The sequence below is a fragment of the Talpa occidentalis genome, unplaced genomic scaffold (genome assembly GCF_014898055.3).
Source record: "Talpa occidentalis isolate TD23 unplaced genomic scaffold, MPIMG_talOcc4v2.1 talOcc4.8, whole genome shotgun sequence".
NCBI lineage: Eukaryota > Metazoa > Chordata > Mammalia > Eulipotyphla > Talpidae > Talpa > Talpa occidentalis.
In genome coordinates, this window is record NW_023605194.1 from 38,134,183 (window position 1) to 38,156,898 (window position 22,716).

At 51.2% G+C, this 22,716-nt stretch overlaps 1 protein-coding gene across 4 annotated transcripts; it reads right to left on the reverse strand.

Moving 5' to 3' along the window:
* Positions 1-312: 312 nt before the first annotated feature.
* LOC119234557 (anthrax toxin receptor-like) lies at positions 313-22,504 on the reverse strand. 4 transcript variants are annotated; one of them, XM_037497559.2, is made up of 18 exons: positions 22,042-22,504; positions 19,849-19,920; positions 18,535-18,606; positions 17,492-17,573; positions 17,369-17,402; positions 16,297-16,376; positions 16,153-16,221; positions 15,768-15,848; positions 15,616-15,676; positions 9,722-9,820; positions 7,990-8,059; positions 7,352-7,442; positions 6,297-6,413; positions 5,429-5,578; positions 4,453-4,467; positions 3,315-3,389; positions 1,947-2,039; positions 313-1,260 (listed from the first exon to the last, which is right to left on the reverse strand). In XM_037497559.2, exons 1-18 carry the CDS (start codon positions 22,428-22,430, stop codon positions 1,090-1,092), a joined length of 1,821 nt encoding a protein of 606 aa, XP_037353456.1. In that variant the 5' UTR covers positions 22,431-22,504; the 3' UTR covers positions 313-1,089. The 4 variants fall into 4 exon arrangements, with proteins under 4 accessions (XP_037353456.1, XP_037353457.1, XP_054546500.1 ...); XM_037497560.2 differs by lacking the exon at positions 9,722-9,820 and having other exon boundaries at positions 22,042-22,454; XM_054690525.1 differs by lacking the exons at positions 313-1,260; positions 4,453-4,467 and adding an exon at positions 4,095-4,135 and having other exon boundaries at positions 2,003-2,039; positions 22,042-22,454.
* Between the last annotated feature and the right edge of the window lie 212 nt (positions 22,505-22,716).

Below are 22,716 nucleotides of genomic sequence, written 5' to 3' on the forward strand. Positions count from 1 at the left end.
ATCACTATCAGTGTGCCTCTGGGACAGCTCACTGTGGTTCACTTGGGGTACCCACCATCCAGGGCTCATGGGTTCCTCATGGGGTTCCTTGGGTGGTGAGGCTGCAGGTGGGGCAGTGCCCGGATGCCCTGTGCTGGGCAGAGTGCCAGGACAGTTGGCTAAATCACTGTCAGGATACATAGTGGCAAATGTGGGAGATTCACCTTCTCTTAGGGAAATGGAGAGAATCCTCGAAAATCCTACTGGGCTGAGGGGCAGTTTGGGGTATTTTTTTTTTTAAGATTAATTTTTTTCTTTATACAAGAGCTGGGGTACAGGCCAGAGTCGTGGGAGGGTTCACCAGAGTCAGAGCAGGAAGCGGAACAGGCAGACGGACCGAAGGCCCTGCTGAGGGGGCAGCGGGCGAGACGGGATATTCTGCCTCGCCATGTGGGATTCTCCCTGGCCAGCTGGGAATCAAACTGGCGCTGAGGAGGCTGCAGACAGCTTCACAGTGTGGCGCTCAACCTGCTGCGCCACCAGAGAGGCCCAGTTTGGGGTATTTTAAAGACAGGTTGGACTTTTAGTGGGTGAACTTGAGAGGGTCTTGTCTCTTTCTATGAGGTATCCGGAAAGTGGTAATCAGAAAATGAAAAGAAAATGGGAGTGAGGGAGGTGAGACAGTCAGGTACTTCTCTCCGTAAAGTCAGGTACTTCTCTCCTGCCTTTGGGAGGGGACAGGACTGTATTGTCTTTCAAAGACATCCTGGCTTTTTGCAAAGAGCAGAATTTAGCTAAAACCCAATGTGTCCCAGCCCTTGGTGACGGATGAAGACCAGGCTGTGGGGGGACTCATCCGTGTGCACAGCCAAGGACAGAAGGGTGCTCTGTCCTGGCAGGAACAGCGTGGCCACTTCCCGCACAGTGGACAGGGTTCACCAGGGATCCACTTCTCCTGCGGATCAACTCCTGTCGCTGTAAACCAAGACTCAACTCGCGTGTCTAGTGCAGTACACAAAGACCTTACTCTACGCTTTGGAGACGTAACACTAGGCTGCGGGGCCGGGGGTGACAGAGGGCCCGCACCGCATGTTCCCACAGCGGCAGGGATCACTGGGAATATCCCGGAGGGCCGATGGAGCAGGCGAATTGTGGGGGCTGGGAGCATGAGAGTTGGGGAGGTGGGCACGGGGCATATGGGCAACGAGACCAGCTGCAGTTGAAGGGAAAGCACGCCGGGCCGGGCATCTTCCCCCGTGGGGACCTGAATAAGGAGCACGTCTGTGGGAAGAGAAGAGAGAGGTCAGTGAGAAGCCACTGCAATTGGGAACAGAAACTTGTGGTTTCCTTGGCCCTGGGGCTGGACCCTCAGGCTGGACCTCTGAGGACGCCCTTCCTCTGCCTGGGGGCTCCTCCTGTCTGGGCTCCTGTCTGAGACTGTTCAGGAGTCGGGGTGAGCCCAGCCTTCCCAGCTCCAGGGCTCGGACATTGAACTCCTTTCGCTCGGATGTTGACTGTATCTGCTTCCCCTGCCTGGGAGCCTGGAGAACAAGGACAAGTCCTGACTAAATGAAGGCCCCAGAGTCCCCCAGGCTTCCAGGTGTGTGCTGAGGGGTGTGTCTCCATCACAGCCAGGAGGGGCTCCGCATGGGGGGCAGCAGCTGACCCATGGCCCTGGTGCTGGGTGGGGATGGAGGCACGAAGCCTCCCCAACTGACTCCGGGCTTTTTATTTAAATTTTGAAGTGCTGGGTAATGTTCTAGATTTGTCTCCTGCCATCCTTGAGTTGAAAATGAAGGAAAACTCATGGTCCCTGTCTAGAATCAGCTGGGAGGCTCCTGGGCACCACGTTCCTCTCTTAGACTTTCTTCGTGACACATGCCTGGACCCACAGTCCCAGAGGGCAGCTGTCAAGTGCAAAAAGCAAATGGCCTTGTCCTTGCGGAGCATCCCTGTGCCCTGCTTACCTTGCGTCTGGGCTGACACCACATCCTTGGGCACCGGTTGCGCTTTTGAAAAAAGTTGCCCATGATCTGCATGCCCAGCATATCCAGTTTGTTCTGAAAAACAAAGGAGCCTGTAAGGAAGCTCTGAGCTGGCTGATGCTCCAGCGGGACAGTGTCCCCTTCGGTTCCCAAAGTACCTGAGCTTTGTCTCTACAAACTCCCTTGGATAGGATTAAGGCCTCTACTTGTGGCAAAGGGCATGTTTTGGGGGGTGAGGGTGTGAGTCAGGGATTGTTTAGGGATCAGAACAAATTAGTGTTTTCTGAGGACAAGGCAGGAGCTACTAGCAGAGTTAAAGTACAAGGCTGGAGGAGATAAACGGTGTCTTGGAGAGGAACATGAGTTGCCTGCGGGGTACCTGGGAAGGAGCTAGAAAGAAGGGAGGGGGAGGCCTGCACTCATGAGGCCAACCAGGGAAGGCAGGGAAGAGGCTCCATGCCCTGAGAGTGTGCTGGGTCCTGCTGATGGAGGGTGGAGATAAGAGGAGGCTCAGGACAGACCGAGAGTGACCTGGATCCCTGGTGGGGTATCCCAGGGGAGCTCTGGACCCTGCGGTCCAGCTCTGTCCTGGTGCTTTCAGAGGGGGAGCCATGTCCTGTGAATGGGAACGAGCCCTTGGTCAGGGCTTCCTCCTCTCTGGAAGGTGTGTTGGGCACCGCTGTGTCGCACACTGAGTGGAAGGCAGGGCTGTCTCTCCTGGTGTCATAGAAGCTCCTGGAGGAAGCCATGGCTCCAAGCAGGATGGAGCAGGACCAGGAGGAGGGGCAAAGCCAGGCAGAAATTGTGGGCTCTTTCTTCCTCCACCCCAGCCATCTGGACTCTATTCTGTGCTGGGGCCCCAGTGTGGGATGTGTCTCAGCTGGGCGGGCCCAGCTCTTCCTGGGGAAGGACATTCTCTTCAGGACCCTCTTCCATGGGACCCTGGTCACCCCAGCTGAGGGCAGGAGGACAAGGCAGCGGCTCCTTCCCTCCCTCTGCTGAGCTGGCTTCTGGAGGTGGCAGGTGCACCAGCATTTCCACTTAATGGGAACTTGACGCAGAAATTCCTTCTTTTATTTTCTGACCTTCATGAACCTTGTGATTTTGTTGTAACTCACACTTACTGCCCAGGGAGCCCAATACATTGTTGGGGCTGATGAGAACCTCTGTGTAGTCACAGATTCCATGAAAGTGGGTCTAGGGAGTAGAGATCCTGGTACCTGAGCAAAGTGAGCAAGGCTCAGTGCCCTGAACACTCAATTCACCCAAGCCACACTTTCTGGGCCCAACCTCTCTATTTCTCTCCGTCTGAGCCTGGGCCACAGCACCCTCCCCAAGGGCCCATCTCACCTCTAGTTGTTTTAGGTTGCCGTCTGCACCACTAGGGACCACCACCGTGGGGGGGCATGTTGGTACACACGTTTGCTAGGAAGAGAAAGCTCTTTTGCGGCATTTCTGGGGTGCAGACACACGAGGTGTTGCCCCAGCACCTGTCAACTTCTGGCCCCTCAGCTAAGCCTTGTTAGTAAGATTCAAAGATAACTGAGTAAGAGCACCCTGTACTGTAAGGGAGGCCTTCCGTGGGAAGCACAACTTCTACATAGTTTGCAAGGATGACCCTTCCCCAAAAGATTAGCAAATTCTCTCCCGCCCCCTGGGTTCCTTGGAGCTGCCTGTTGAAGAAGCCTGGTCTTGGGGCTGTGCAATGTAAAGTTGGACATTGGAAGGAGCATCAGCAGAGGCTGATCGGCCTGGTGTTGGCAGATGCAGCCTCCCTGAACACACTGCAGCAGCACTGAGGCCAGCCTCTGAGTGGGTCCTTCTTCCTAGGTCTCCCCGTTACAGGTCACAGTGGCCCTGCTGTGCATATTCTATGGGTTCTAATTGGGTGAGCCACAGCCAGCTCAGCTGTCCCTTAGCCCTGGTTTACCTGTGCTGGCCTCCCTCACAGCCAATGCCAGGTAAAACTCCCTGCACCCTCCTCAGCCCTGAAGCCCTTAAAGGACAAACCCAGTCAATCCACAACCTGCCAGGAGACAGGGCAAACCGAAGGAAATGAAAGCCAACAGGATTAGAGTGCAGGAGGGTGACCAGGACTGGAACCCCGAGGTTCCTTTTCCAAATGCTCACTTAAGCCAGGGAAGGACCAGCCAATGAGTGATCTTTGGGAACTGACAAAAACAAAAACAAAGTCTGTTCACGTCACTGTGGGTCATGGCTCTTGCTGAAACAGGGCACTGCTGTTTGGTAATGTGATGGAGGTTCTGGATCACACTGCTGGGAGCCTGGAGAGGGTGTTTTTTGTATGTCTTTTTGTGAGTCCTAGGTGCTCCCAGCGGTATCCTCTGCCCCTCTGTCACCCTGCTTTCTTCTAGCGCTCTCTGTCCAGGTAGATGGAGATGTTGGCGTGGGGAGTGGAAATATCCCACAGCTCAGGAGGCCTCTTGTGAAGATCTATGTGGGCATCAGGAATAAAAACACAACTCACCTCTGGCTCCTTGTTCTAGAAAGTGAAAGAGACAAAGACAGGGTGAAAGGGCTGTGCAGGGCTCTGGCTGGTCCACACAGGCAGGAAGGGACTCTGCTCAGCGGGAGTGAGGGAGAACATGGTTGGGTGTCACTCTGGGTACACACCCCAGTGGATTGGTGGCCAGCAGGCTGCATGTCCCTGAGACCTGACTCCTCAGTTACCGAGGGCACGTGGTACCTTCCAGTCACCGCTCGCTCCTGGCTGCTGCTGTGCCTTTCCCTCTGCTTCTCCCCCTCTCTCCATCCAGCACAGTCCTTGATGCCGCCACCAAGCCCTGCTGCCTCCCTCCTCCTGGCTGGGCTGTCCTCTGCTATTGCTCTCTTTCATCAGGGCATGTGGTCCCCAGAAGGTGGCATTGTGTGTTCCACCTCATGCCCGCCCAGGCACAAACACTCCCCAGACCCCAGACTGCAGCTGCTGTGGACAGGCTAGCAGCGGCTTCCTTTCTGTCCCTTGTGCCCAGTATGGGCAGCACCCTGTGGCACTCAGAAAGAAGATGGAGGGAGGTGGAAGGAGCACTGGGAATGGGCAGATACCACGCTGGTTTCTAAAGCTCAGCAGCACAGAGGTTGGGTATCCTGCTCATTCTGTGGCCACTGCAGGGTCCCTGCTCTTCCCTCAACAGTAGTTTCCTCCTCCCAGCCTCTTGTCCACCCGAGTGCTCAGAGCCTGGGGACCATGAGGTAGCCCTGCCTGGGATTCTGGGCCCTTCTTCCCAGGTACCACGCAGCCCATAGACCACAGGCTGTGCAAGCAAGAGGCAGGAAGCCCCTGCCAGGTTGTCTGTCTGCCCGGGAATGGAGGGCAGAGTCTGTGTCTCCCTTACTCCTGTGAAGACTGTGCACTGAGAGGAGCAGCAGAGACCATGGCAGCACATGACGGGTGCCTAGAGGTGGTGTCTGGGCTCAGGGAGGTGTGCAGGTTGGGCACTCACCCTACTGCTACGGAGTCGCCACCAACACCCGATTAGCACTGGCATTAAGATTATCAGCAGCAATGTAGCCAAGTGGTAAGGGTTGATATCGGGAAACTGTGAGCCTTGATTTGTGGAACCAGGCGTTCCCACATTGAGAACGAAAGGTGGCTGCAAAATAGGCAGAGAGCACACAGACCAGGAGTGTGGGCCTGGGGCCTCCCAGACACCCACTGCCGAGCATGCATTCTAGACTCTTGTCAGCCCCATCCCATTCTCCGCAGGTTGCCACCTGGGCGGAACACAGTACTAGATCTGACTGTGCTCAGCGCCCACCGAGGAGGTGGGGCACACCCGCCCCGCTGGCCATGCTCAGAGGCTCAGCCCAGAGGCCTGTCAAGGAAACCAGAATCCTTGAGCAGTGACCAGCCCAACCCCCACCCAAGCCCTGGCTGACAGTGCAGGGACACACAATTGCACACATACACAGATGGGTGTCTGGGGCGGGGGGTGGTGAGTTCCACTGAGAGGTGGGGGTGCCAGAGCAGAGCAGGAGACCCAGGTCCATTTTCATGAGGGCCTCCCTCTCTTGTAGGCTCTGTAGCTGTGGGCTGAGTGCCTCAATCTCTCTGCGTCTCCATGTCCACATGTGAGCAGCAGTTGAGAGGGTCGTGAGGTGTGGGGGGTCATCCAAGTCCTGGCACAGGCCCGGTCTGTGTGGCGCTGAAGGAACGGGCTGTCTTGGGCGTCATTCAGAAGCAAGGGTGAGTGGGTCTCCGGTGGGACCACACGCAGTCTCCTCTCAGAGCAGCAGGCAAGGGGGCGGGAGAGAGGACCGGTGCCCAGGGACCAGGGTGGCAGAGAGAACGGCAAGGTCAGGGCTGCTTACCTGCAGTCCCGGGATCTGCCCTGAGTTTCTCCTGAGGGCTTTCCTCATGGGCCTGATGACAGATGAGCTGTGCGTCGGTGGGACTCCTGAAGGGCTAATGTGCGTCCTCTGGCTGGTCTGAGCGGATGTGCAGACACAATGCAGATGACACAGAGGAGATGTCGGCACAGTGGGGACCCGCACAAGCAGGTACAAGACACCGGGCTCTTCCCAGCACACTCTTCTCCAGCCTAATGCTTGCCACTGCCATGCCTCGCTGCCATGGGCTAAGGTGCCCGGGTGGTGTGGGACTTGGGAAGAGCCTGTCACCTTCGTTTCCCGGTGTCCCTTGCTCAGATGACTCCTGTTCCCTCCCAGGGCCCTGATAGCTTCCCCACCAGCAGAGAAGAAAAACTTCCTGCAGCTGTAGGGAGAGCTGCAGCCAGGAAGAGCTGAGGAGTGTGGGGAAGGAGCAAGGAGAGTAGGGGCTAAAGGCATCTGAAAAATGACAGCCAATGTCCCCAGGGTCCCAGGGGCTGTGATGGTCACACACCGGGCACCAATGCAGAGGAAACGTACCCTGACTGTGCAGGGCCCAGCTGTCCCCTCCACATCCCCAGTGGAGAAGGCCCGGTGCCCAGATCCTGGATTCTGACTCCTTGCACAGTCTGGTTCCTAGCAACCCTCACTGACTCCCACTGGAATTAAGTTGGTGCCTCAGCTTCCCCAGGTTAGGGTTGCTGGCAAGGCAGTATTGAGCATGGGAAGAGCCTCAACACCATTTCAGGAATCTGCTTGGGTCTCTCATTTCTTCCTTGTATGTTCCTTCAATGACAGTGTTCAGAGAGCAGAGGGCATCTGTCATGCTAAGATGGCTGCAGCCCAGGGCTCCTAGAAGCCACCCAGACATGTACCTACTCTGATGAAGGGCGAAAGGCCTCATTGGTGGGAGATGCTGCCCAGTCCTGCCGGCACCTGCTACTTACTGGGCCTGTCCTGGGCACTCCAGGACAGGAGTTTTGGACTCTCTCTTCAGGGCAGGCTTCTGGGCAGCCAGAGGGAAACCATGTACCTACCCTGTGATCCCCACAGTCCTTGCTGCTGATCTTGAGCCCGTTGCTGATGAAGCTGGCACCGTTGTTCAGGCTCACTTCAACAGAGATCTCACTAAACACAGAAAGGACAGATGGTGACCACAGGTGCAGGTCTGCACAGTTCTTGGTTTCTGCTCAAACCATAGCCCACAGCTTTCCCTACTGTGATGACTTTGAACATCAGGCATTCGGGGCTACTGGAGGGCAGACGGCCTGGGGAGGAGACCCCACCCCAAGTCGCACGAGGTCCACCTTGGTGATGAGGATGACCAGTGATGGGCTCTGCACGGGGTCAGATGCTTTGTGGTCACGAGCTTAGTGACCAGGGAGGCTGTGTGTTGTCACCATCCTGACTCTTGTGTATTTGCATTGTGCTGGCTCCGCTCTGAAGGCTGCTGGGAGTAGAGGAGCCCCCCTGGGTCCCTCATCTTCCACTTCTGTCCTCAGCAGGGGCTGCAGCTTAGCAGACCCCAGAGCTCATCAGGGGAGCCCCAAGACGGGTTGGTCAGGACGATGCCCTGAAGCCTCCCAGAGCACGTCACATGTTGCCCAGCAGAGGTGCCCCCACATTCTGCATCTCTTGGGGCTAAAATGCCTGCCTGTCCCAGAATGACACTTACTTGGCTGGTACCTCTATCTTCACTCCCGAACACTTTATACTGGTATCTTCCACCTGGGCGGCTTTTTTATCTAAAGCAAATGAGATGGGAAGAAAGTCAGTGGACGTGCCCATCCACCCCCGCTCCCATCTGCCTGCCCTTGGCTGGTGCAGCTCTGCGGGTCAGATGCAGTGTCTGCTCTCTGCCCGCTCAGCAGCCGCCCGCACCAGCAAGGGCAATGACTTGTGTACAATGGGATCCGGCTCTCCGGGCTTACATTTGTGGGGTTGGCGGGAAAGCCGGCAATAAAACACACGCAAATTAAATAAATGCCAGAGAATTGGAATTGTGACATAAATGAACAGGGTTGGGATACAGAATGGAGGGGATCAGGCAGGTGCTAGGAACAAGGTGATGTGTGCAGTCTTGATGAAAGCTGAGATATTTATGCAGTCAATGAATTCATGCTGGTATTTGCTTCCAAAAATTGATTATCCTATTTTGATAATTACTAATATTAACTGATGCTGTTTCAAGTTCTTTTTTCTATAATTCTATTTTTTACATTTTTTGAACATTTACATTAGAAATAAGTTATTTATGATGGTGCTATCCTGGAGCTGACTGTGATGAATGAAAGCCAGGGTAAGGACCCAGGGTAGAGTTTTCTATCCTGTGGGAACAGCATGTGTCAAGGCCCTGAGGTAGCACCACCTGACCTTGTTGCAGAAGTAAGATGAAACATGGACGCAACTCTTGGTCCTGGAAGAGTTTGGTTTTTAATCTAAGGACATTGAGTCTGTTGAGGGGTGAGCCATCTCAGCACATGCTTTAGACTTCGAAGAAATAAGACCTACTCTGGACTGCATATGGGTATAAAAGCAAAGAGAGTTCAAGGATGCCATGCAGGTTTTGACCAGATTGACTGGGTGATGGTGATACTATTTACTGACATAGGGAATTTCTGAGGATGGGATAGTGATTTTCCTCCTTTGCATTTGTTTACTGTTATTTTATTTGAGCATGACAGTCACAAGTCTCAAAAGAGCACCCTGAGTTATAGTTGTGGATCCTGCTTATCTGAGTTCCAATTCTTTCCACCCCTGAACTGTGGCCAAGTGGTGAAGGTCCAGCTGCCATTGCAGTCTGACTTACCCCTCCACACACCCTGGTCAGCTCCACAGGGAGCCACTCCTCCATCATGGAGGAACACCCGATGTGTGAGTGTCGCCAGATAACAGGCTTCCATATGTCGTAGAGCTTACTTAGTGCAGCTGTTATATTGCTCCCGTTTTACAGTAGAGAAAATAGAGCAAGAAGAGAACTTTCACACAGTAATGTGTGCCTGTGCCACATCTCAGGACCTGGTCCTAATGCTTGGCCTCCTCTCTCAATCGAAGGTGAATGTACCCTCCTGGGAAAGCTACCAGTGCACCTGGCATGTACTCAGAGCCCAGGACTGCTTCCAGTTCCACCTGGTCAACTCGTGAGATTGGGATCCTTGTCTCTCAGGAAAATAAGAGATGAGGAAAGAGATGAAGACCCTCCTTACAGGGAACAGCCCTGACCCCAGACCCTTTTGTAGCTCTGGGGATGGATAGACCCACCCACGTCCCTCCTTCCACTCTCAGTGCTGTCTCTAACCTCACAGCACCCACAGGGAATGGGCATCGAGTGTTTTGGAGGCATGGTTGCTGATGGAGACAGCGTCTGTGGGAAATTTGTTACTTGTACAAATCAAGGAGGTACTTACCAAAAAATATGGTGTCACTTATCTTAAATCTGCAAAGAACTTTGTTTTTGTTTTTGGTGTTACAAAAACCTCTCCCGAAGACACTTACATCGTAGTTTTCTGCAAGGGCAACATCCAAACGTGTGTGTAAGAAGGGGTGAGCTCTGTTGTCCCCTGATCTCATACTGTGGCAGTGTGCCCCCAAAATGGAGCCCCTAAGGACTCCTGGAGGAGGCAGCTGTTCTGAACCCACACCTGTGTGTCTCCTGAGGCTCACCTGGTGTTTCTGAGGGGCCACTGTGAGGAGGCTGGCGGAGCTCTCGGGCACTCTCACTACAGCTTCTAACCAGCACAGCCCATTCAAGTTTCCACCTGGTCCCAAACCATGAACAAACCCATTGTGGGTTTCCAGTCTTTAAGTCCTGAGGCTCCCTAAGGGGCACAGGCAGTGCTTTCCAGCCTCCACCAGACCGCCATCACAAAGGAGAGTGGAGCAAGACAGTGCAGGCTGCACCACTCTGCCTCTTGCCTGAAGTGAGCATCCTGGTCTGGCTGCTTGTGAAATGATTTGATGTATGGGGTCTGTTTCTCCTCACCACATTTTTGTGTGCCTATGGCAGACTGAGGAGCTGAGGAATAAGGTGGCACCCCGGTGAGACAAGCAAGGAGCAGCTGATCCTGTACCAAAGAGTCCCCCTTCCCTTAGCTGTGAGGCAGATCCCTGAAGATGATTGTTTTTCCCACTCTTACTGACCCTCTGGGGCCTCCTCACTTCCCTACCTAGGGACTCATGGAAAGCTCTTCCTTCTGCTGTGTGGGGAGTGATTTGCTAAGGGACATCTGTCCTACCCCCCTTGATTGGACACTGGGGATCTTCTCCCCTGGAACAAATACCAGGGGACACAGTGACGGCAGCTCTAGGTTTGGCAGCAGGGATTTAGACAAGATGCTCTGAAGGCCTTCTTGCTGTATGTCAAGGTCATTAGCCTCCTCTGGTGTCTCAATCTCATGTCTAGCTAATTCCAGTTCCCTGTGATTGATTTGCCCAGCTGATACAATTATTGGAGGAACCAGTCCTAGAATTGCCAGCACAACCTTGAACTTGGCAGTTTGGCTTTCTCTTGGATCAAGTCTTCCTCCAGCCATCATCAATGTGATGGTTGTCAATTCTGTGCTTTGAAGAAAATAGATTCTAGGGCTGTGGGCAGAAGTGCGCCTGCTGATTAGTTTTGTAGGCCTTCAAGTGTCTTCAAAAACAATGGGATTCCATGTTTGACTATCAATACATTTCCCATGAAATTTCAGATAAAATTCTTTTCTGGAAAATAGAACACCTGACATTGTTGCGTTTGTGGTTTTGCATGTCAGTATGGCTGGGGATGGAGTGACTGTCCTCATGCCTGAGGACAGGACCCATGCCCTGCCTGCCCTCCTCACACCACAGCCAGTCATCCTTGGATTTACCTGGCCCACCTGTCTTGCTGATGTCCCTGTGTGGTCCCTGAGCATACCTGCTGCAGTGTCCCTGTCCTAACAAGGGCCGGAACCACAAGGAGCAGGGGGAGTGCCGAGTTTTTGAAACAGAGAGAGCAGGAACGTCAGCTGAGTGTCCTCTACTAAGAAATCAAACATGCAGTACACTCAGGTGGGCTGATGTCCTGAAGCCTCAGGCCCCTTCCCACACAGAGTAGCTCAGTGCAGCTTTTCTATTCGCTTCTGCCAGGCTGTACCCTCACTGCTCACTCTTCAGCAGGGCCTGCCCACCATGACAGGGCTGCATATTGAGCCTGGAAGGAGCAGTTGGGGTATCTCTCCCCACATCCTCATCCCCACATGCAGTTTGGCACAGCCTCTTCAGGAGAAAATCCACCTCTTGGCCCCCTTTGATTTTTTGTTTTTGTTTTTGTTTTTTTTTTGAATTTATTCTTTTTTTTTTAATATTAAATTTTATTTTTATATTCCCCCATACAATTGCAAACGCCCCATTCTGACCCCAATCCTTCCCCTCCCGCCCCCCACCCCCCAAAAAGTGTCTCTGGTTCATAGTTTTTTGTTGATTTTGATTTTCACTTTCTTATATTCATTTTCCTGGTCCCTTATTTAAGTTTTCTAGATTCCTGCTATGAGTGAGACCATCCGGTATTTTTCTTTTTCCTTTTTTTTTTTTTTTTTATTTTTTTTTTCATTTAAAGTTATTTATTTATTTATTTATTTTTTTTTATTTAATAAATTTTATTGTTATATTCCCCATACAATTGCAGCCCCCCCATTCTGACCCCAATCCCTCCCCTCCCGCCCCCCTAAAAGTGTCTCTGGTTCATAGTTTTTTGTTGATTTTGATTTTCACTTTCTTATAGTTATTCATTTTCCTGGTCCCTTATTTAAGTTTTCTAGATTCCTGCTATGAGTGAGACCATCCGGTATTTTTCTTTTTCTTTTTGGCTTATTTCGCTGAGCATGATCCCTTCCAGCGCCATCCATGTTGCTGCAAATTGCATGTGTTTATCTTTTTTGAATGCTGAGTAATATTCCATGGTATATATGTACCACATCTTCTTTATCCAGTCATCTATTTTTGGGCATTTGGGTTGTTTCCAAAGCTTAGCTATTGTAAACAGTGCTGCTATAAACATAGGGGTGCAGGTGCTCTTTGGAATTGATGTTTCTGTGTCCTTTGGGTAAATACCTAGGAGTGGAATTGCTGGATCATATGGAAGCTCTATGTTTAGTAGGTCCAGAAATCTCCACACAGCTCTCCATAGTGGTTGGACCAGTTTGCACTCCCACCAACAGTGCACAAGAGTTCCTTTTTCTCCACATCCTCGCCAACATTTGTTGTTGCTAGTTTTTTTAGTATGTGCCATTCTCACTGGTGTGAGATGGTATCTCATGGTAGTTTTGATTTGCATTTCCCTGATGACAAGAGATGTTGAACATTTTTTCATATGTCTGTTGGCCATTTGCATTTCCTCTTCAGAGAAGTTTCTTTTTAGCTCTTCTGAGCTTCTGCACAGCAAAAGAGACAATAACAAAAACAAAGAGAAACCCCACCAACTGGGAGAACATTTTTGCACCCAACACTAATGATAAAGGACTGATCACAAAAATCTGCAAAGAGCTGATGAGACTCAGCAACAACAAAGAAAATAATCTTGGCCCCCTTTGAATCTGTTCTCTCCTATTGTGGCTATTCTAATTCTGCTTCACCCCAGGGAAATTCTGTCAAGTGCCCTCAGAGAGGTCAGAAACAGGATGTGCCCAGCGACTGGAACTGTGTCCCGACTTATTAAGTATCTGAATATCAATCAAGGACACCAAGACAATAGGTTTGGCGTTCACATACTTTGAAAGGGTGGACAATCTAATGTTCTATGTGCTCCCATTTATAAAAAAATGCCCTTTGGAAGTGTATGTAGATGGAGATGTAAGCATATAGGATCACCTATTCATGGTAGTTATGTTTGGTAGACTTACAAATGGGACAGAGTGGAGAGCAGCTGCCACCAGGATGCAGGGGACTGAGGTGCAGCTGTGATGGTGTGTGTCTTCACGGGGTCTGCATTATGCAGGTGTGTGTGTGCATCTGTGAGACTCACACATAATATACCTGCAAAGATGTGTGCATTTCAAAAAGACCACTCGGGAAAATGGGTCCCTTGTTTATCATAAGCAAAATGACAAAGTTGGGGGTAGAATAGCCTGATGACTCTAATTTACTTTGGAAACCTTCAAAAATAAGACGGATTTTTGGAGTGAGAGAGAGGGAGCTAGATAGATAAGTGATAATTAGTTAGCTGTTAATTGAGAAATCCAATTAGAGGAGCTCCTTGTAGAATTGCTTCCATTTGCTGTAGGTTTGGAAACGTGCATAATAAAAGATTCAGACAATTAGTTTGAATGAGAAAAGCAAGCCTCACAGTTAAGCAGTAGTCATGGTATTACTACTTGACAAGTGGAGAATGAGAGGAATCTGGGCGGAGCTAGGGGGGGTCAGGTGACCAGGAAAAGTTTGTCAGTTGACCTGAGGGAAAGATCCCAAAGGACTGGTTGACTGAGCCCAGTAAAGCAGGAAAAGGGCTTGCAGGAAGTCTAGCCCCGGGCCCCACCCTGTGTGTCTGCAGGGTGAGAGAAGAGGGCATATCTGCAGGGCTTTCTTGTCCATCTAGGGGTCTCACCAACCCAGCCAGGCTGGGATTAGGGAAATGGTCTTCTCAGCCCCATGGTGCCCTGTGGGAGGGTGGGCTGGAGACAGGACCTAGAGGCAGGGAGGGAGCAGAGGACTCTGCCTGGACTCTGAGGTATCCTGTGGGGTTGAGGAGGCTGAGCCATTGTGCTCAACCCACCTGTGCCCCAGGGCTCCCTGGCCACTATTTGTCTCGTTGACTCCTCCTGTTTTGGGGAGTGTAGGTGTCTGCCTTGAACTTTCCCACAAATGACTGTGACTCTGGGTGGCGGCTTTTGACTAGAGGACGGTTTACAAGGACAGAGCAGGGATTGCTGGGCCAGGCTGGCAGGGGGTGTGAGGAGGGCTCCTGTCACCTTGGGTGGGTACGATTGGTCTCCCCACCTGTCTGTGTGTTCACATGCTGCTCAGACATTCCTGCCTGGTGTCTCCCTGGACATGCCCAGAGAAACCAGGCTGCCAGTTGCTTGCACGGGTGGGGACTTAAAATAAGGAAAGACCCATGTGTGCTGTGGGTGGTGGGGGAAGTGTGTTTCTAACCCAGCCCACTTGAGGCACTGCAGGTTATAGATTCAGAGAAGTCAGGATGAGTCTGGGAGACTCTTCCATCCTGGAAGCTCTGTAGCCCTCCCTGCCTGGGCAAGCATGGGCAGCGGAGCCATGGTCAGTCATGGGAATATGAGCCCCACGACTCTTCCTTAAGTCTGCCTGCTTCTATTCTGAGCTGGTCCCTGCACAGTCCACTGGCCTCCCCTCTCTCACGGAGCAGAGAGTGGGTGTTGATTTTTCTGCCTCTTGGAGAGAGCAGAGGAGCTGGCAGACCAAGGTCCCTTGCTCCCTGGGGCTGGCCACGGGCAACAGAGCTCAGCTGGAGTAGCCTTCTGTCTGACCTGTGTCAGGGTGCTCCAGCCTTCCTGGCAAGTGCACAGAGGCAGAGCCAGCTGTCTGGGTCAGGATGCGGTGGGTTATGCTGTGTGCTGTTCCCGGGAAGGGCGTGCTTACCCGCGGGGCTCAGCTGCCTGCTCCAGGGCTGCGGCAGCACAACCTGCACTCACAGGCCCTTACAGAGAGAGGCCTTGTAGCCTAAGGGAAGTTCCTGGACCTCCTCACTGTAGTGCTGCAGGACCCTCTGGGGGAGCAGGCATCCTTGTCTTGGTCGAGCTCTCAGGAGAGGCCTTCCTATTAACCCTGAAGCTGATGTCAGCTGGGAGTGATTGCGTGGAGGGACATTGGTCACCTTGTGCTCTTATTAGGACACTGGACATTGAACTTTTTCTTCATACACTGAAATCATCAGTTCCTCTTCTTCATTTTGCTGATGGGAGGAATACACTGATGTTTCAACTCTATGTCAGCCCTGTGCTTCTGGGGTGATCTCAAACTGGCTCTGAAAATTGTCAGATGTTCTTCGGTTCCATTGCTACTATTTTGTTTTTTTCCTCATTTTTAATTAAACTTTTGATTTTGTGATAAAAAAGAATTATACAATCTTATTGTGCTAAACACTTCAAGTTTTATATGTCAAACCATTAGGTGATATACCTTCAGCTTACATAAAACTGTATGTCAACTCTAGCTCATGAAAATTGGGAATAAAGAGAATTTACACGTGTGTATTCACATCACACATTTAAACTGCACAATACACAACATCCATCACACATATTCAAGCACAACGTACAACGCATACAAGCACACATGCCTCTGTTTAGAATAGAGACCCAGGTCTTACCTCCCACACAGTGAATGGGAGGTGCCACACTTGTAAGCTCAATGCAGGACTTAGCTGCGAGCTGAAACAGAGAGTGGTTTGGGTCAGGGAAAGTGAAGAGTGGGCATGGTAAGAGCCTCCTCATGCCACCCCCCACACCACCCCTCTCTCACTGAGTCAACGACGTTCTTGAGATCATAGAATCCAGTGTCCACACCAACCACGTGCTTCTCGCTGTCCGCAATTGCCAGGAGCTACAAGAGGAGCAGAAGGCTTGGACCACAGCAGGGGTTAGGGGCCAGCAGGACCCCATCCCAGTGCTCACGCTCAGGCTTCATGCCATGTGAAACTCAGCACCCCATCCTGGCCTCGCCAGTACCCCAACTTTCTGGGCTGTTCCCCAGGTCTGTGAGCTCATACAACACTGTTACTCATTTCTGCATTTGGTCACATGTTGTCCTGATATTTGGGGTGGGTGGGTTAGAAGACCATCCTCTGGGTGACCCTGCCAAAGCTTTCCACAACTAGACTTCTCAGTTAGCTCCTGTTCTGAATTACCTGATTTTTCATGTAGTTGTTGACACCCACAGTGTAAACAGTCCCCCCCAATTGTCGAGTCTTCTGAGCCTAAGACAAAGAACGTGTTAAGTGCAAATCACTAAACATGTGGAGCAAAGGCTGGAAAAGGTGGGCTGGACTCACTTCATACTTGGTAGCCTCAAATGACTCTGGCCAAAGTGTTCCATCAATTAGGGAGACAACCATGGAGTGAACTTTCTCTTCTGTGGGAGAAACAGGGAATGGCCTGGTCAGTAATGTCACCCAGAGAGACCAACTGCAGGTGAGAAGGCCACTCACTGCCCTTTAGTTTCCTCCCCTGGGAGATGCTGGCAGACCCCAGCACCCACATTCCTGATCGCCTAGAGGGTTGTGGAGCAGTAACCTGGATAGAGAAGACACCTTAGCTGACCCACTTTACAGAGCACGAGACTGAGCCTGGTGAGGACTTTCCTTACTGGAGTCTCACTGCTACAGGTGGCAGATCCTGTTTCCTACGGTGAGTCCAGCTAATTCAATGGACAAGTTCATGCCTTTCCCAAGAGCAATGAGGAAGCAGCCTCACCAACAAAAAATATGTCCGACAGGCTCAGAGCAGGCTGGGGCACTACTGCTGGCCCTTAAGGGCCCAGTCAGTGAGAAACCAGGGGAAGAGATGCTTGGGGAGTGAACAGTGAGTCCAGATGTCAGCCTTTCCCCACATTCTCCCCGCTTCCAGCTCTTGTGCCCGGAGCATGCACCCTACAGCCTCAATCCCAGTGGAGATGGTGTGGGCTGACACAGCTGCCAGGCCTGGGGACACACAGGCCAGGAGGAGTGTCAGCCAGAGAGAAATCAATGAAGGGGGAAGGAGGCAGCCCCAGCCATGGGAACACGGCAGAGCGTGGTCGGCAAGGGGACAATCAAGCTCTTTTCTTCCATAAGTGGAGTCTTGCCTGCCTGAGGTACCCTGGCCTTTCTCCCTTTTCCACAAGTTCAATGTAGTTCAGTTGCCTCATACTTAATAAACACCAGGAATGTACACTCAGGACCCCATAAGTCTTAGAATCATCAGGGGGGGGCTGCCCTTCCCCCTCTGCGCACAGACGAGGAGCCTGGAGGACATATTGGGTGGGAAACTTGCACAAGAGTCAGCTCGCAAGTGGGGGCCACCAGACTGCTGTGCCTCTGGCCTGACTGTCCTGGATCCCACAGTCTCGAAGTCAGCAGAGCTTACCTCCAGAGTTTGCTGTGGAGATCTGCTCATTGACCTGCAGAAACAAGAAGGCTTGTTGAGAGGACTCAGTGATATTCTGAGCACTTGCTAAAGCAGGATAAATTCTTAGAGCTCTGGCTGTACCGCTTTAAATCCTTCCTGCATGTTTGTGTCTCCGGTAGGCACTGTGTTCCGCAGTTGGTTGAGACCCTCTTCGATTTCTTTTCTAAAAAAAGTGAAATGGAGTGTTGAGGTAGGAAGAAGGGTGGAGTGTTCTCAAACAGCCCCATCTGTGCTGGCACATTCTGCGCTGGGCAGACCGACCTGGAAGAGGGAGGCCACAGTCAGGAAGGCTGCCATGGCCCTTCAGCCCGGAGTCTTTGAAACTGATCTTGTCTGTACTCATCGCTATATCAGGTTCATCGACCCAGCAGGCTTCATGAAGGGCCTGTCTGACCATCCACAGGCAGAGTGGGGAGCAGTTGTGACTGCGCTAGTGTGAACCTGGAACTTAAATGCCAGGACTGCCAGCTCCTTAAGGGTCCCCAGTGGGGCTCATCACCCTCTACCAGGCAAGGCTGAGTTTGGTAACAGTCCCCCTGGCAATACCCCTGCCCTGTCCCTTCCTCCCTGCCCTGGACCTCCTAGGGTGACTTGGAACCCACAGCCTCCTTCCCTTCTGGACTGGTTCTGAAGGAAGCAGCAAGACTGCTTTGAGTGCTGAGTCCCTACTTCAGAGCTCCTGACAGGGAAGACCTAAGGCCAGGAAAGGGGCCATAAAGCTGTCCATGCAGGCAGGAGAGCAGTGAGCTGCAGATGTCCACGGTTTTGTCCTCTATCAGCTGCTGCTAAGGTAGATAGCAGGTGGGAATGGGACACAAGTGGGGGTGCAGCTCGGATCAGGCTGAGCCAACTGAAGATCTGAGCCGGCACAGTAAGGCTGGAGCGGCAGAGATTGTCTAGAAACACAGGGGCTGCCAGTGTCAGTGCAGGAGTTATCAGAGGGGCTGGGAGTAGATGCTGGGGGTGCAGGGTGGTCATTGAGCTGAAGCCAGCCCCGCCCAGGCAGCAAGCCTGTGGGCTCCTGACTGAAACTCAGGACTCCTCTGCAGAATTCTCCCCGTGGCCTCCGTCTCCCCCCTCCCAGCACCACTATGTCTGCCTTGAGGGGGTGAAGCTGAACTTACTTGTCCGAGGTGAGCTTTAGGACGGTGTGGCCCCTTGTGGAGAAGGTGATGATGGAGACCCGCATGTTCGGGCTGGGGAGGAAGCACGTGTATGTGAGTCATAAACAGAGGTTCAAATGACCCCATGAGCAGCCAGGGAGGGGACACCTGCCTGTCTTCACTTCCCTCTAGCCTGTGACCCCTTCCTGAGTTCCAGAAGTTACCATAAATTTAGTAAAGGATTCTGAGGCCAGCAAATGTGTGGACTCCAGGGAGACTGTCAGGGTGGTGTCCTGCTCTATCCCTAGATCCCAAGCTCTCTCTCTCTCTCTCTCTCTCTCTCACACACACACACACACACACACACACAAGTGCATGATTCATGCCACACACACACTACGTGAAGGTCCCTATTCCTGCCCATGAGTAGCCTTCTTCTACTTAAACTATTTTTGGAACCTCATGGCCCTTCCCTCCTGGTCTATGTTTCCTTCCTCCCTCCCATCTAAGAGACATTATTGTTCCTTTTCCACTCATTCACATTCCTCTGTCCCTTTCCTCCCCATGGCCGCTGTCTTCTGGGTCACAGGCCCCCTTTGTCTGCTAGAGGATTGCTGTCCTCGTCCCTGATGAACTCCATGTAACGGTGGCTCTTTTTCCCACTCATTTTACCCAAAATTATCAGATTTCTTGGAGCACAATCCTCATCACCCACACTCAGCCCAAGTGTCATTTGTAAATTCCTATTGTTCTCCGCAATCCCGACCCCTTGGCTTGGCTGTATGAGCCCTTTGGCCTTGACCCCAAGCTGTCCTGTCCCAGTCTCAATTGTACCCCTTTTTTGAGTTAACCCCTCTCTCCCCTAAACAGATCACTTCCTCCACAGGAAGTCTCCTTGATGCTTCTTGTTTCCCTGTCTTTCCTCATTCCTAACAGTCCTAGTTTAAGTGTCCATATCCTGGGGAAAACCATCCTTGAATTTTCTCTGGGAATTCTTGATTTTCCTTTAAAGTTGCCATGAGGGTCCTTTGCCATTTTCTTTGCAACTATTTAAACAGGTGTTTTTAACAGTGTTACTGATTAGCCTGGTTTCTAATCTGTGACATCCTCTAGTCGGCCAGTATTTCCTACACTGTGGCTTGACACCAAGACTGGTGTCAAGTCTACAGGACCTTTGGAGCCGATGGAAACTGAGTGAACTGCATTTTTGACTGGTTCAGAACTCCACCGGGGACTTTATGCTGCTGATCTAAGTGACACCCATGCCCACTGGGTCTAAGCAGACAGGCACTCAGCCTGGCATTGCAAAAGCCCCACCACATGGAGAAGTCATACTTTTCAAATATTTTGAGGAAATCCTCTACGAAGCCGTATGTAAATATCCAGTTGGTGTCCACACTGCCTGACCTGAAAATGAAAAAAATCAATAGAATACATTGTATTCTTTGTGTTGGCAGAGTTTATCTGAAACCATCCAACAAGCTACTCCCACCCTGTTATGAGAGCACACTGTCAGGAAGGGACCGCACCAGTGGAATTTGTGTGTTTGCAACTGAGGGATTCAAGAATGAGACCCTGTGGAGGAAAAGGAGGATGGTTGGTTATGCACACAGTAGCTCTAGATAAGACATGAAGTAGGACGCATTTCTGAAAAAACCTTCTGCATTCTGTATCTCTGACTCTCCTGGTCCTTCAAGTCCTTGGAGAATAACCATGGCCAGCTCTCTGACTCTTTCTAACCAAGCAGCAAGAAAGCTGTCATATAAGCCTGTTATGAGACACAAAGTCATAATACCTGACAAGATCTCCAAGATTTGCAAGAGCTCTCTCTGAGCTGTGGGGTCAGAGGTGGAGAGGGTGGAAAAGAGGCCTTTAGTTTTATGCAGGAACTTTGTAACAGTGTTTGATTTTAAATTTGTGTTCATGTATTTACTCGATAATTGTTCAAATAAAATTGCAAACAAATACTAGTTTCATGGGGAGACATTAACAAAAAGGCAGGTTTCAAAACTCCAAGCCCTGGCTTCTCAAAACTCCAAGTCCTGGGTTTCCCAGAGAAACATTCAACAAACAAGCGGAGGCTAGAAAGGGAAGCAGAATGTACATAAAGAAAGCCCAATCTGCAAAGGTAGGCAGAAACAGAAGGAAGACAAAAGCTGTGATGTAAATATATCACATTTAGGAAATAATATGTTGTCAGTAGCAAGTTCTTATGTATCAGTAATCAATCCAATTTTAAATATATTGAATTCATCAAGCAAAGATAGCAGTGTGATTAGGTGGACAGATATGGCCAGTTATGGATGTGTTGCCTATGGATATGTATTTACTTCACTTTAAAGACAAACAGATTGAATGTGAAGGGATGAAAGAAGATAGTTCATGCATGGGATATAGAACAATATTGGATAGTCATAATAGACAAGATGAATGTTAAGCCACACATGTTCACATGAGTCAAAGTCACAATGATAATGAGGTCATCACATCCTAAAGATACTAAATGTGCCCCCAACACCTGCGCACATAAGGATAACAGGTCTGAAGGGGAAAAAAATAACATATTTGTAGATAACTTCAATACCTGACTTTTCAACACGGATAAGTCATCCTGAGAGCCTCTAGGCTACTGCCTTCAATTCTGGGATGCTCTTCCTTCCTGGGAGATGGCATATACCTTCCCTGCTCTCCCCCAGGCCTGTCTGAGATTGGCACAGCAGGGAAAGGGCTTTGGAAATAGTCATGTGCTTCCATGAGGTCACCGACAGCTACTATTGAAGAGGGGAAGCTAATTCTCAGCCCAACAGGGGAGCTGAAATGACCAAGGCCGTGTCTCCAAGCCAATGCCCTGTACCCCTTTGCTTCTTCAAGGCCATAAAGGCTCATATAGAGCCCAGCTTTCTCAGGACCACACCCAGAGAGCAAAGTGTTCACAAAATACATAGATTGTTGGGCCTCCCCGGCACAGTGGTTGAGCGCTGGGTTGCTAAACTGCCCATAGACTCTGCAGCGCCGGTTCGATCCCCGGCTGCTCCCCGGCCACCGGAGGAGGGTCCCGCATGATGCACAGACCTCTCCTGCCGCCCGCTGCTCCCCTCAGCAGTGTACTTCGGTCCTTCTGCCTGCTCTGCTCCCTGCTCTGGCTCTGGTGAATTCTCTCACCCTCCCGCACTTCTGACTGTACCCAGTGCTTGTATAAATAAATAAATAAGTAAATAAATAAATAAATAAATAAATAAATAAATAAATCTTAAAAAAAAAAAAAAACAACACATAGATTGTAGAAGAAAAGTAGCAAAAACACATAGACAGCAAAGCAAAGGACTTTCTCTGCACTGATGCTATATAGAAGGCCCAGAGACAACTCAGCAGTCTTTCTGGAGGCCAGTTAAAATGGAGTCATTTGGGCTAGAAACAAAACAAAGCATAAAATGATAAGCAAAAACCCAGGACATTATTAACAAGTGCTGAGAAAGGAGCTCCCAGTACTGCCCCTCAAGTCTCTGGCCTGGTAGGAGATCCACTCACTTGTCCAAGATTAAATAGAGGTCAAGATTGCTTTGGCAGGATTTCTTGTGATCTGCTAGCCTCTCCCTGGACCCGGTGTCCTGGCTGTGGCCCTGGCGGGTGCTCTCCCCATCTAGGTTGGTGTTGCTGGGGAGGTTTCTCCTGGCCCGACTGAAGTAGTGGAAATCTAGCCAGGTCGGGGCTCTGTGCTGGTATGCCCCACTGCTTGCCAGGAGAGGGGGCAGTACCAGCAGAAGGAAAAATGCAACTCTGGGCATCCCGGGCCAGCTGCTTCCCATTTTCTGGGCAGCTCTGAGGCTGCAAGGGACACTAATCTCTGCTCTGGCGACAGAGTAGGACTGATTCTGGGTGGAGGCCCCACTGCCTGCCAGGGTGTCTCCCTGACCCATAGAGACATAATGCCCTGTGTTGTGATGGACAGGGAGGTTGGCATGGCGACCTTGTGTTCGCTCATTGCAGCTCTGCTCACTGTTTTGCTTACTGACATTCCCAGCGGGGAGTCAGGGCATCCTTGATAGGGGTGTGAGAGGAACCTCCATTTGTCCCTTATCCTGAGCCCTCACTGATGGCCATTAAAGTTCTCCAGGAAGCTGAGTCTTTGCAAACTGCCAGAGCAGCTGGGGTGGCTCAGACAAGGACATCACTGTGGCTGAGGGGGTCATGGCTGGGAGACCA

What these genes read in the sequence shown, in the direction of transcription:
- LOC119234557 (XM_037497559.2), bottom strand. Translation starts at nt 22,430, where the DNA reads ATGGGTCAGGGAGACACCCTGGCAGGCAGTGGGGCCTCCACCCAGAAT. An exon ending in TGCAGGAAGGATTTAAAGCG is followed by an intron (nt 17,403 to 17,491) that starts GTACAGCCAGAG and finishes TTGTTTCTGCAG; the next exon opens with GTCAATGAGCAGATCTCCAC. An exon ending in GGCAGATCCCGGGACTGCAG is followed by an intron (nt 5,579 to 6,296) that starts GTAAGCAGCCCT and finishes CCTATTTTGCAG; the next exon opens with CCACCTTTCGTTCTCAATGT.